This window comes from Ammospiza nelsoni, chromosome 10 (genome assembly GCF_027579445.1).
Source record: "Ammospiza nelsoni isolate bAmmNel1 chromosome 10, bAmmNel1.pri, whole genome shotgun sequence".
In the NCBI taxonomy this organism is placed as follows: domain Eukaryota; kingdom Metazoa; phylum Chordata; class Aves; order Passeriformes; family Passerellidae; genus Ammospiza; species Ammospiza nelsoni.
Window position 1 is genome coordinate 280,609 of NC_080642.1, and position 14,462 is coordinate 295,070.

Consider the following 14,462-nt stretch of genomic DNA (forward strand, 5'->3'; position numbering starts at 1 on the left):
TTCACCATACTTAACCATCGGTTGAATATTTTGTAAAGATCACAGAAGAAATTGAGAAGTAATGGCATAAGCTATGCTTTCCCTATGGAGCCAAACCCGTTTGCTTTCATGAAAGGTGCAGCCTTTTTTTGTATCAGAAAATTACTGATCAGTCAAGGGCTAAGACACACAGAAATAATTATGAGGGGCATTTGAACTATAGAAATATTTGTCACAATCAGCATCAAAAATTTAAGAACTTGAGGCAAGACAAACAAAAATTATGTTTATCCTGCTTCTGGAAGCTTGCTAAACCTTACCAGAAGTCTTGATGTTACCTGCTGGAAATAAAAAAGGGTGGTTTGATACCTGGGTTAGTCACAGCAACAACAGAACTGTCTGTTTTCACTCCATGGGCATGGATAGAATAAGGTCTTGATGCTAAGTTTTTAAAAAATATTATAATTTTATCTCCAGTGTTTGACACAAGCAGTGGCCCTGTTGGATTGAAAAGAAAGATTAACTTGGTTTTACAAAACATCAGAACGGACAGCCAGTTTGTTGTGTTCCAATTCACAACATTGGCTTATAAGTCAGATGAAAACTGTATAAAGAAAATGTTCGTTATGACATGCCAACTTGAGATGTTAAATTTAGGCCTCTACATCTCAAGTTCTGAACACTTACTGTGAACCTGAAGTCAGTTTGGATGTTGCTGCCCAGTTTTATGCTGACTTAGAATCTCTGACCAAGCAGCAAACCAAAAGGGTTTTTTTTCCTTGTAGAGCAAGCAATGCTATCTTGCAGGGAAAGCACTGCAGTAAAAGTAGCAGTTCCAAGTAGGTTTTCCATTTAGATTGAGGCAATTTTTTGTGGGTAGAACTGCACTCAATATTATTCAAATAGTATCTTTTGATTTGTGTGACTGCAATTTTGCATTTTTAAAACTGAACATGATGACTTTACCTTGAATTTCCAGGTGCTGCTGCTCCTTTGCTCTGGTTTTGGGAGTACTGAATGTCTGATCAGTGTACTCACGATATACTACTTTTTTGTACTTTGAGCCAATGAATTTGTCATCTTTATTTAAAAATGGATTGCCAGGGCTGCCAAAAGAAGAAAGAAATGCATTCCTTCATGTATTTTAGACCATCTTTTGCAGGTATGTCAATTAACTATCAAGCAAGAATCTGGCTCAAAAGAAATAGTAATCTCATAAACTGAAACAGTAATCTCATAAACTGCAAGTATCTTCAGCATGAAAACGTTAAGCTGGGAGGTTCCCCTTTAGAAGGTTAAAAACCCCACTATAAATAGATCAAGTCTATGGTACTTGAAAAAATGCTGAGTGCTTGGCCTGGCAAATGCCACAAATTGCGTGAAGACACACAGCAACTTGCACACTGAAAAACAGAGCCTTTGGCAACTTCAGTGTACGTCTGAAATGAAGCCTAAAACTTGTAAACCTGAACTGCATGGGGAGTGGACACAATATGGGGGGGAAAAGTCTGGTAACAGCATAGTCCATATTACTTGTGCTTAGAATTATGTCAGAGTCCACTGGTATACAGGGCAAAATATGTACTATCAAACTGAGGAAAAAAGAAGAAAATACAATTAAGTTAGTAACAAAATACAGTTATAATCTGCTACTCAAGTTATTCAGGTAGAACACAGAAATTCATCATTCTTGTTTAGCCTTTTCTGCTAATTGGCATGAATTAGTTTATCCAATCAGTTCTCTCTCACTGAGATTCAAATACTGGAAATAAAACACCAAGACAAGAAGCTTCATGATCAGTGAATTCATTCATGAATATATCTTGTGTAAGCTCATGAAATTGAGAGGGGTCAAAGAACCTTACTCAGACTACAAATAAACATGAGATAAAGACCTTGTTTATCAGGACATAGTCATCGTAGATAAAATGACAATGAACATTTTAAGCTTTCCACGTCAAGGACTACCAACATCAGTAAATAACATGCACGTGCGTTATCCAGGATCCATTAAAATCTACACCTGTCCCACAGAAGATCTGTGTGATTTCTCAAGCATTATGCTGTCTGGCTCAGTTACATGGCAGCACTGCTGGGGAAGGAGAAATTCGAGTGAACCCAAAATATGTTTGTGAAAAGAAAGTGTGTCTAGAAATGTTTGGAAGAGGAAAAGTTTCAGAGGAGAAGTGAGTTGCTCCTTCACTTTTGTTTTGCATTTTTTTCCCCGTGTATATTCTGAAGTACCTTTCCTCATGGTATTGATGCCGCTCGAATTCCCATGTCCTGTTAGGAGAATAGTCCCATTCAACTTCCACTGCAGCAATGTAGTAAATCTTTTCATGCAAATACATAGATAAATCTACATTCCACCGGTGGCATTTTTTCACTTTGTATTTCTGTTTCATGCCCCCAGTGTAGTGGTCTGCTGTCAGGCAGGACACCTCAAAAACTCCTAGGGGTCATAAATGAAACAAAGACTTGGGGAGACTGAGACACAGATTATTGCTCATATAAGCAATATCTTAATATAATTATCTCATTTAATACAATTATCTCATGCTGTCCAAAATCTTTGTGCAGCATGGCTACTTGTAGTAATAAAATTCAGCATACAGAGGAGCTAGGAAAATCAAGGATTTAGCATTAAGAACATAAGTCCTTACAGTTTGCTGCCCTTCAAACACAACTGTGCATAGTTTTAGCACCAGGATCAATATACCACCTACTTAAAGCTTGTCTCTATGCACAAAGCATTCATAGGTAACAGTTGCTGCATTAGTAACAGGATTTTTAAATAAGACATTTACCTTCAGAATCAGGCTTCATAATAGCTGTAAGAACTGTATGTGGAAACAGATTTGCTGTATCCCTTCTTGTTCCTTTAGTTACAAATGTGTTTTCTGAGAAGTATATCCCATGGACATCAACTTCTGAACCCAAGCCCATCAAATGCCAGGAAACAACACTTCCTTTACACATCTCCAGACCAGGCTGATTTCCATACATATAACCATTAATGGCTATAGAAGATTTGAGAAAGCAAAAGCCACCTTGATTAATATACTACTTAATTCTGAAATAGAGATTAACTAATAAACACTTCAGATGTAATGTCATGCCTTAGACTGACTGAAATATCAATAATAAAAAACTTTTATCACATTAACAAAACTAAAGAATCAATTCAAGCAAAACAACTTTTAAACCCCAGTGTTTAATTTTCAACAGTTTCCCTTTTCAATGTCCACAGCACATATCACTACCTTGGCCGACTGGAAATTTCCCTGCTTTCTACTTGTCATGTATACAGGATGCATAAAAGATCCTGTTTTATACCCTGCAACACCCTGCAGGTGTAGAGTGGAGGCAATCAGAGGGGTTTTTTCATTTGAGTTACTAACCCTTTCTGGACAGCCCTTTGCAAAACTTTCAAATCCTGGGCTTCTCAGGTACTACTGAATGCTCAGCACCAAGACTCTGTAAACAGGAAGGGCCTGAGGGGAATTGTTTTCAAAATGCATAAAACAAATATGTTTAAAGATTAGGTCTTACTAGCAGAGTTAGGGCCTGAGGGTAAAAACATCTCTTTCCCATGGAGCTTGAAAAACATTTCTGCAGTACTAAAACACGATCAGTGTGAAACTCAGTTCTGCCCTATTAAAGAAGCAAAGAGCCATCCTGAGGCAAAGTCTAGCTGGCAGATGGAGGGAGGGGATCCCTGCCCTCTGCTCAGCACTGCTGAGGCCGCGCCTGCAGGGCTGTGCTGAGTGCTGGGCTCCCTCGTTTGGAAGACATGAACACACTGGACAGAGGGCAACAAAGGGCCACAAGGATGATGAAGAGACAAGGAACCATCTCTTCCTACAGGGAAAGGCTGAGGGAGCTGTGATGACCCTTCAGCCTGAAGAAGGGGCAGCTTGGGGGATCTCACCCACCTGTACAAACACCTTCAGGGAGAGTGCCAAGAGGATGGAGCCAGGCTCTTCCCAGTGGCACCCAGCGATAGGGACAGAAGCCCTGCTGACACTAACAGACACCAAATGACACACAGGAGACTCCCTCCAAAGATCAGGAAACGCTGTGAGGCTGACCAAGCACTGGCAGAGGCTGCCCAGAGAGATGGTGGAGTCTCCATCCTTGAAGGTATTCAAAAGTCATCAGGGCATGGTCTTGGGCAAGTGGCTCTGGGTGGCCCTACTTGAGCAGGATGTCGGACCAGGTGATCTCCAGAGGTCCCATCCAGCCTCAATTTCACTGAAACTCTGTGAAAAACCTCCTTTCAACTACACCATCTGCAAAGCAGAGGTCAGTCTTGTCTTGCTGACTGGTTGCACTCATAGTGTTGCATACAGGCTGAAGACCCAATTCTTCTTTCTATCTGCTCAAAGTGGTACATAACCATGCTAAATCCTCAACTGTCATGCAACACTTTGAACAGCTGGCATTGTACTTTAAACTACCACATTTGGTTGAAACTGAATTGCACTGAAATGTTTGGGGTTTTTTCCCACTGGAAAGGAATGAAAGGTGTCTGCACTATACAGCTTTCCTTCCTCAAACATGAAACCATTAAAGTAAAAACCTTACTGCAGAAATTAATATTTCACTAACTTATAATTTTCTTACAGTGCATTTTGTTAGACTCTTGGAAGTCTTCATCATCTTTGTCAATTTTATCAGGACTTAGTGTAAACATCAAAATATTATCATCCAAATACCAGCTCAGATTCTCATCAAATACTGTGGCAAGTAGAAAAAACTCCATGTTCACATGTTTCTGTTGGGAAGAAATAGTAGAAGGGAAAGTAGAAATGAATGAACAGAAAATGTCAGGGGGAAAACTCCTATGTTGCAATATTTTATGAGTACAAGTCACAAAATAGAGTAAATGCATACATTGATACTGCATTCTGATAATCTCAAAGCTCTGTAATTGCTGTATCTGGTAACTAAGTATCTACTGCTAATGTTCATTCTATCAGCAACGACCACCTCTGGAACCGAGTTTGTATTTGAGCTTTAAAATCTCTACATTTTCCTAGAGATTCTCAGCCTATCTGAGACTTGAATGCCAGTAGCAGCTCATGACAGTGGTGTTTTCACATAGCAGTGACTGTCTATCTGGAGCCATATTGAAAACCAACCCTACTTTCTTCACGTTGTTTATTCCCCTTAGGACACTGGTGAAACTGTAATGTGGAGAGGAGGTGGTGCAGTCTGAGAAGAGAAAGCAGATTCAGCTGTGGCAATGCAAATGTTTCCATTTTTCTTCTTTGACTGACCTGTTTCCCAGAAGAAAGCAGAGCTCCTTTCCTGCACACTAGGAGAGGCCCCACAAGGCCAGAGCTGGTGTCTCTGACTGCATCCACAGCTGAGTAATAAAGCCAGGTTAAGCAGTCTGGGTCTTGGTCGGTGGGACCCACATCTTCTGGCACATCCCATTCATATGTAAATGTGGCGCCGGGACTCACATGAGAGGCTGGCGATTCGGTACCTATTACAGAAATCAGGGTTGGGAATGATGCCGAGCGCACATCCTTTCATTTCTCACCTGCAGCTCAGGGGCAGCGCTCACCGCTGCCGAAGCGCGCCCCGGCCCCGCTCCTGCGGACGCGCACGCCGTGCGGCTGGATGCTGAACGGGCGCCTGGCCTTGTTCCGGAAGGTCACCCTGATGCGCTCGCCCACTTCAGCCCTGATCACAGGTCCTGGAAAAGTGTACACGGTCTAATTATGGGATATTTCTATCAAATGGTCACCCTGAATTTATGGCATGCAGTGGCTGGCTCCTTTTTCCCTTGCACGAGGAATGCCCCTGGGCCTCTGTGGCCACAGGCCAGGTCCCTGGCACGTGGCCTGAATCACACAACTGCCCAGCAGCAACCAATTCCAGTTCACTTGGAGGCCCAGTGACTTTCAGGACAGTTCCATCCCTTTGGAAAGCGATTTACAAACATTAGCACCAACCCACGCCAGGAGCAGCAAGGTTGTCAATAGAACTAGATCTGCCTAGCCTGGCCTTGTAATTAAGAGCCTGACCTTTGGAGACCATGGCATGCTCCTGCAGGGAAGCTGGGTACCGTGGCAGCGTTGCGTCAAGAGCTTCTTTACACCTTGGGGGAAACCACAGGCACTAGTGACTGCTGGAGGCAGCGAGAGCTAAGGGCTTCTCCTTGGAGGTTGGAGCACTGCTTACTAACCAGTGGAAGTGACTGTTCACTCTCATAAATCTTTGACACAAAAAAATTTTAGACTTTCTTACCTAGGAGTCCAAGGTGTGCTTCCTCTGCAAGCCTTTTTTTATGTTCAGTGAAAGAGCCATCTGTATATTCTTTGTAAATTGCTTTTTTGTAGGAGCCACCAATTCTTGTCTCACTTTGTTCAAAAAAGATGTGAGATTCACTGTGTAAAAGAAATTGCAAAAGATGCAAGCACTTCAACTCAAAATGCTCAGTTGTAAAAAAGCAGTCAGACCTCAATTCTGTTTTCAGAGCTATGGCATGCTGAGTTTGTCTTTTGGGTTTCTTTTCAGTGGTATGGTCACACACTTATATGCAGTGACTTAGAAGATGTGCAGGAATCCATTATCCTTCACTAACTTCTCATTAAGAAAAAGCCACTGTGCTGAGCTGCCCTTACAGAGCCAGTCTGCTTAGAGACTCATTAACGATGATTTCTAGTCAATGTTTCATAATCTTGAATTTACCCTTCTTTTAATTAGAAGTTACAAAAATTAAACAGGAGCAAATAAAAATACCAAGAATATGTAACATCTAAATAAAAAGTGAAAAGATTCACTCGACACTTCTACTCCTTCAGAAAGGAGCTTTCAGTGTTTTCCAAGAAATTTTCAAACTGTGCCGCATTGCTTGTGGAAGAGCAAGCAGATGAAAAACTTGAGGAATCAATGTATTCCGTGTCTCCAGGTCATGAATACGTAAACACAGTGTAAAGGGCAAAGCTATCTCTTGAAATTTGTTTTCTATGTGAGATGCTGTTAGCATGAGTTTCATCATTGAAGGCTATGGTCATGATCTCCTGCTTTGTTCCCTAACTCAGGATAATCAACGATCTTGAATAATAAGGAGTCATAGCCTATATATGACATAATAATTCACCTTAATCACAGTGAAACAACTAACATAGCAGCAAAATTTAAGGTAAGATTACAGGGAAAACAAATGACCTAATTTGGTCTGATATTTATTCTAGCACTAATACGTAAGCACAGATGAGGACAATGAGCAATTATTCTTAAAAGTCAGTTCTGCCATATGCTTACCTTATTTAGCATGCTTAAATAAATTCTTCTTGGAAAATGAAACTTCTTTAATTAGAGGCATTTACCTGTCAACAATTAATTCTTGTCCTGTAAAATGGTTCACTGCAGATGGGCCATAATTCCAGATGATCTCTTCAGCAGCAAGGAAGTACTGTCTTATCTTTGTACTCTCACTGTGACCTGGTGTGGATTTCTTACAATCTTCTACTTTAAAAAGGGCCTGCATACCACCTGGGAAAAAAAGAGGTAGAGAAACCTGGGCAGAAGGAACTGCATTTTGTTTTCTCTTTCCCTGCATCCAACAGCTCTTCTGTTCCCTGGACAATTCGCCCACCACTGATGGATGTGTAAATCACAAAATGGAAGATAAATGCTATAAAAGAAGGTGTGCCAGCTGAGCTAGGATATGGAAACACAGCCGTGGTATCCACAGCAGGCAGACAGGCGTGGTAAAGGGCATTCTGCTTGTAAAGCTGCCACTGGCATGGCAAAGAGGATTAGGGTAGAGTGGACACGGTGCTGTCCATGAACCATCCAGCCAAGTCTGACCGTCCTCTATCTAAATATAAACAACTTACTTGTGGAACTCCCAAGTCTGCATCCTAAGGGAAGCAGTTAGCAAATCTGATTGCTGGAGACATAAATAATATAGTGAAGAGAGCCCTTTTACGGCTACAAATCAGGCCAATTTTTAGGGTTTATGTCTTGGCTAGAATGCCTCAGCCGTATCAGGATACTGCTTGATCTGATAAAGCTTGGAACCTCTGTGTCTTTGAATCTGTAGGTTACACACTTTTTATTTTGGACTTTTCAAATCCTGGAGAATGATTTTCAGTTCTGTGTTCTTTCCCGCTTCTGTGATAAATCACTTTGCTCACAGGAATATAGATCATTCAAAAGCCTGGAATTAGCTTCTAAGTATTTAATATGGCTATTAAAACTGAAAACACAGGACAATGCAGAGAAGCAAAAAGAACATCTCTGCTTATTCATGAATGCACTTTCCAAAACATGTCTTTGTCAGCAGGCAAGTTAGCCTGCCTATTCTGTGCCCCTTTTCAAAGATGGAATGAGCCCCAACTTTCCTGTTGGCAAACAGAAAATTGTGGTTAGTTATCTCAAGCAGGGGACAAACATCATGCTGGTTTTTTGTCCAACGGCGAGGCCTGCAAAAATGCAGTTGGGCTAAGTGCTGCCAGCTGCTGCTGATGTCCATTAGGGAAAAGAATCCCTTGATTCCCATGGATACAGGCTCAAACCCATCTAATGCACTTGTAGGCATTTCAATTACTCTGAGAGTTTTTTTTACCTAGAGGAGAATATTGCCTGGCATATCACCAGGTCAAGAGCCCTGCAAAAGTGACTCAGTAAACTCTTAAGGTAAAAAATTCTGATCACTGAAACTTGTACTGTACCTTCGATGTGGTCGTTCACTTGGCAGCTGAGCAGCCATTCCCCAGGGCTCCTCGGGACCATGACAGCATCAATGAATGTGGCTGGGAAGAGGCTGATGGTGTCAACTCGATGATGCCTTTCTATTAAAGTCTGTCCATGAAAGTAGGCTGAATGGATATCAGCTTCATTACCCATGCCAAAAAGATGCCATTTTATCTTATCTTCCACACACATTGTGAGGTTTGGGAGGTATCCATACATGTATCCATTGATTGCTAAAATAAATGTAATTTATTACAGTTAATTTCACAGACCTTAGGATGTTTTCTTCAAATGCAGGTATCATACAACCATTGCTTTATTCTTCAAAATAGAAAGAGCTTCAAAAGCAGGCTCCACACTTTTGAAAATCACTGCCAGTACATGCTTCCTCTACATAGCTATGATTCTGGAATATGTGCCAGAGCCAGAGGTATCTTATTTGTTTACACTAACAGTAAGAACTGCTTTTCTAAACTATGAAATTATAGCACAGAGCTCAGAAATAACAAACAGAACAAAGTAACACAACTCTGTTTACACTGCCTGGGAAAATTACATTGGCAAAGATCTTCATGGCCCTAAGAATTTTATACCACAACTCCAAAGATTTGATTGTACAATACTTGCCATCACTTTTAAATTTTAAAATTTTTATTTAAAAGAATCTGTCTTAATCCTCTAAGAAATATTTCTGATTAAAAAAAAATTCTACAATTCATCTTTAAAAGAGACAAGACAGAAAAATATTACTTTACGAGATCAGTGACAAGCAACATTGATATAGTGTTCTCTCACAGTGCATTTTATTGCTTTCCTGGAAGTCCTCATCATCTTTGTCCACTTTGGAAGGCTCAAAACAGTATGTTCTGATATTGTCCTCTAGGTACCAACTGAGATTTTCATCCACCACAGAAAACATAAGGATAAATTCAGCATCAAAGTGTTGATCAGTGTCCCTATTCATTGTATCTGAAAAACAAAAGGGTACATTCAAAATCTTGGTAACTAACATTAATATTTTTGTCAGTTTTAACTCTAGTCTCAGTAGGGCTGGACCCTGTTTACTTCATGTTTTGACACTTTCCTTGACTGTATACATGAACTTATAGACACACTTAAGAAACAAAATATCCCTTTTGATAGATTCTATAAAATTACTGAGAATAAATATTGCATGTTAATCTCTTTCTTATATTAGTATTTACAATTCCTTGCACATTGCTAGCATAGCACATCTCACTCATATGGATTTGTGAACAAAGCATTCTGCAAATTATATTCACTCTCATACACAAAATCAGACTACTTCCTACACTATTGAAGGCAGCTGATTGAGAAGACCAAAATCAGTTATTTCAAAATAAATTGTAATCTTCTCCTCTTCCAGGAAATTTTTTCACTGGTATTTATCAATAATAATTACCAATCACCTTGCATGTGTATTTATTTACTCACTTATTTATTTATGGTTTACCTTTCCTGCAAATTATTAAAGGCCCAACAAGCCCTGAGGCAACGTCTCTGGGAGCATCTATGTGGGAGTGGTAAGCCCTGGTTATGCAGTCTGCATCCGCTTCAGCTGGACCTTGATCCTCTGTCACATCCCACGTGTAAGTGTACTGGCCGCCAGGCGCGACAGCATCATCTCGCTTTTGCAGGTCTTTGGTGGCGTCGGGATAAAAGGCACCTGCAGAATTCCGCACAGTCACCATTGGCACAACACACTCACAACGGGGTGCTAGGATGGCACCTGCCATGTGAAAGTTGATTACATGCTGCAGTAAAATGGACTGAACATCTGAACACAGGTTAAAACCCCACAACTTTTAAATCAGATGAGTAGATGTTTTCTTTCTCGTTAGGAATCTTTTCATTGGCTTTTGAAGTTCATAGGAGTACTTCAATTAATGGCCCATTAAAGTTAGTCCCTAATTTATTTGGAGGGGAATACGTGCTTCCTGTAAAAAAGAGAATAATTCAAATATTTGTAAAACATTTGTTAAATATTAATCTTGGAAACTGTTCTAAAACATTGCATATGCCCTGAAGGAATATAGGTGTTGCTGGAATGATAGCAACAGAAATAATTCTGAAAAGTGTACGTACTGCTACATAATACACTGTTTTGATCTGCCAGAGTGTGTCACATGCTAGTTATAGTGAAAACAAATTAAGCAGTATCTGTTTACCCATTTTAAGAAATTCTTGTGTATCTTATATACTATATACATAAGTTTAGTGTTAAGAATTTGGAGCAGTACATTATTATTGTTAACAATGTCTTCCTCACAGCATCAAATTTTTATATATCCTCCATACCTCAATCTCTTATATACCTTTACACCTTTATTTTGTTTGAAACACAAATATTCTTATTTCAGGTAAAATGTTGATCTAAAATTGCCTCCTTCACAAATTCCACTTTTGGCTTTGTATTTTACTCTTGAAAATTTCTCAAACTTGGCTCCAATTTTAAATTGATTGTGTCTTAATTTAAATCTCTTTTTACTTGACCAGTCTTCTCTCTGATAGAAGAATACCACTTACACTCAAAGGGACGATTAACTTTTGATAAATTCTGGTCCAGAATGGAATCAAGCTTACCTTCATTTTCTTTTGTGTATCTTACACCATGGGGATGCAGCGTGTAGTTTCTGGAAGCAAAGTTTTTCAAGTGAATAGTAATGGAATCTCCAACTTCTCCCTTAATTATAGGACCTAAAAAACCCAGCCAGGAAGGTTTTTCAACTATCACATCATATAAATGATTAGTATACTGAATGTAGATAGCCTTCTTGTAAGTGCTTCCTATCCTGTGTGGTCCTCTTTTCAGAAAGACTTCAGCCTGCCTGTAAAGAAAATACATAAATGCATCTGTCATGTGGTTTTTAATTAATAGTCTCAAATAAAGACCAGGTAACTGCAGCACTGTGCACAACTACATGCAAGTCTTGTGGTGAAATAAGTTAATACTGCCCAAAAATGCAAAGCATTTTCTACAAGGTGGAGTATTGTTTGAGCACATGGGGAAGGAATTGTAGGTGCCTTGGCAAGTGCAGGTCAGAAGTGTAATTAAAACGCCAGACCAGAGCTCCACTTGGAGAGAAAAGGCTCGGTTACTATAATTCTGAGTACATGAGGCTCTTGAGCTGCAACCCAAACTGAACATGTACGGTACGGCTCTTCTTGGACCATTTAAACAGCTGCCATTTAGTTGTAGAGTATTCCTCCTGCACTGTTTTTCCCTGCCCCCATAAACACCAATCTCTACACGAGCACACCTTTAAAAAGCGTCCAGGTGGAGAAGGAGAATCAGAGCAGCTGAAACTGAAAAGTGCAATACAAAGGACGGCTCCATTGCAGGCATACAACCACCGAGAACCTGAAACTAACGCAGCACGCAGCTTGCCAGCGGAGACCCGGGCAAAGCAGTGAAAGTGCGGTGAACAGCAGCGGCTCGCTGTACCGCAACTCAGCTCTGCCGTGCCCCGACAGCGCGCCCGGCTCCCACCCCCAGGCAGAGTTACTGGCCTGCTGAGTCCCTGGCAGTGCCTTGCAGCTCCCAAAGTTTGTGAGTGGAAAAAATGAAAAGCTAACTGCTTCATCTCACCTGATTGAGGGGCAGGTTATGGCTGAGGCTCTCGCTAAAGGAAACAAACCACAGGAAATCTTGCAATCCCTCATCCACAGATTAAATGAGAACTGCATTTTTGAGATTTCTGACTTTCTAATTTCTGATTTCTCTCATCATTGTTTTTGCTTTGATACAGTCCTATATAATTTTTAAGGCACTGAAAAAAGAGAAGAAATGAACAGTTTTCCTCTCTGAAATATTTTTCTGATGCCTTTTATATCTGGATTTTCTTCATTGATTATTCAGACCTCAGAATGCTTCCGCCCTCCTCACCCTACAAATCTTCAGCCTACTCACTGCTCTCACTCTACACAGGACCCTCTTTGCCTGGTAATGAGCAACCCAGCTCCTCCACTGCAGGTGAAACACCCAGCTGTGCTTCTGCACCAGTGAAAACCATCCCTGCCGACAGTGAATAGCTAAAAAGAAAACCTGTGCTCAGTAGGAAAGTTTTAAATTTATAATTTGTTTTTAAATTTGTCAGTTCTGCATTTAAAAACAAAAACCATCTCTTCAGCACTAGCACCTTAGACATTCAAAATTAAACACCATTAGACATTCAGGGTCTTATTCTAGTCTCTACTGAGTAAATATTTCATTACAACAAGTTCACACTCTACTGCATATTCCAAGGCTTTGAATTAGCACAGCATTGGAATGCAATTCTCAAGCAACCCAGGAAAAAAAAATCAAAATTCCCATATATGTTTGACAGAAAATCCACTGACACCAAGACTCATTTCACTGCCTTCACCAAGTTTTCAGTACAGCCCTGGTGACTAAGCTAGATGAAGTTGTAAAATAGAACTCAACACTGCTTTACTTACTCTTCTGCTGCAAAAAGCTGCCCAGAGATGGCGTTGGCATTGCCCGGTGCGTAGTTCCAGACAGTCTCTCTAATGCCAATGTAGTACTCCCGGTCCACTGCCCCAGCGTGGCAACAGCAAGAAACCAGCAAGCAGATTAGGAGAAATAGCTTCATTTTGCATTCATGGACCTTGAGGAAAACATGAAATAAAAAACACAGGATGGACACATGCAATTTCCTTTTATATGCTCCTATCTCTGCTACTCCCCATATCCTTAACTCCCCCTCCCTGCTCCTGTTTGCTTTTGTGAAAACAATAAAAACAATTGCACAATGTCTCTGTGTGTCAAGAGCAAACAAAAGATTCTGGTAACTTCATCAGTTCAGAAAAGCAAAGAAATTTTTTCTATTTCTGCCAACCGACAATCACACAAAATAGCATTCAGATTGTTGTAGACTGCAAATCTTGCCACTGAATTGAAAGCAGATTTAAATGGATTTACAGACTTGGGAATTCTTTAAAAATGTCATCTGTGCTCTGAGCACTGACACAATTATATTCATTCTAAACTAAAATTACAAGTTTCCATTGTATGACAACTTAAAATTATCTGTAATAAGCAGGATATCCTTTGCAGCTATTTTAATACTGAGCAGAAAAATTACGATTATTTTGGATAGAAGACTAATATTCAGAATATAACTAAAATATAGCAGTTTTACCTTAATGACATAAAAATCTAAGTCTCATTCACCAGGACTATGGTATAAGATAATTCACAAATTTTAATCACTATTCCTATCAGTCACTGTCAGAATATTTCATTTCTTCATATTTCTACACATCTGGATTAAATTAAGGATTCTACTTCTCTCTAAATGACAAAGCCAAAGCTGAGATTTTGAAATCTGCCCAAATCTATGATGAAATTCTGGAGTTTCACAGGTTGATGTCACATCATCAAAATTATTTCTGTAGGGATTTTTTTCCTTTGCCACAGATCAAGATAAGTAGAGCAGTGTAAAGATCAGCCTATTGGGGTTGCAAATACCCCAATTGTAAATTAGGTGAGGTAAAAATGAGAAAGCTTTTACCTCCTATTAAAATACTTTAATTCAAAGTCATTCCTTCATAAATCAGTTGTTCATGAGTATGTAGGTTTTTGATATATTTTTGTTCAGATTTCCATTTGATTGAGGAAGAGATAAAACAACACCAGCAATACCCTTGAAATCTCCACATTTATTTGAGGGTAAAAGTATATGCTTTACTTTGCCTCACACCTCCAAATATTCTAAATTTCTCTTCCTTGATTTCCAAAA

General features: G+C 39.8%; 1 protein-coding gene across 4 annotated transcripts in view; it reads right to left on the reverse strand.

Moving 5' to 3' along the window:
- CP (ceruloplasmin) overlaps positions 1-13,351 on the reverse strand; it is a 19,664-nt gene extending 6,313 nt beyond the window's left edge. The window contains exons 1-15 of one of the 4 annotated variants that reach the window (XM_059479745.1): positions 13,159-13,327; positions 12,308-12,488; positions 11,302-11,546; positions 10,172-10,384; positions 9,493-9,666; positions 8,676-8,930; positions 7,326-7,491; positions 6,241-6,380; positions 5,555-5,686; positions 5,262-5,473; positions 4,606-4,756; positions 2,787-2,999; positions 2,224-2,431; positions 946-1,085; positions 349-477 (exon numbers count right to left, since the gene is read on the reverse strand). In XM_059479745.1, coding sequence (XP_059335728.1) covers positions 349-477; positions 946-1,085; positions 2,224-2,431; positions 2,787-2,999; positions 4,606-4,756; positions 5,262-5,473; positions 5,555-5,686; positions 6,241-6,380; positions 7,326-7,491; positions 8,676-8,930; positions 9,493-9,666; positions 10,172-10,384; positions 11,302-11,546; positions 12,308-12,405 — 2,476 coding nt within the window. In that variant the 5' untranslated portion in view covers positions 12,406-12,488; positions 13,159-13,327. Of the gene's footprint in view, positions 1-348; positions 478-945; positions 1,086-2,223; positions 2,432-2,786; positions 3,000-4,605; positions 4,757-5,261; positions 5,474-5,554; positions 5,687-6,240; positions 6,381-7,325; positions 7,492-8,675; positions 8,931-9,492; positions 9,667-10,171; positions 10,385-11,301; positions 11,547-12,307; positions 12,489-13,158 lie in introns of all 4 variants that reach the window. The other 3 variants (XM_059479744.1, XM_059479747.1, XM_059479746.1) reach the window with 3 other exon arrangements.
- Between the last annotated feature and the right edge of the window lie 1,111 nt (positions 13,352-14,462).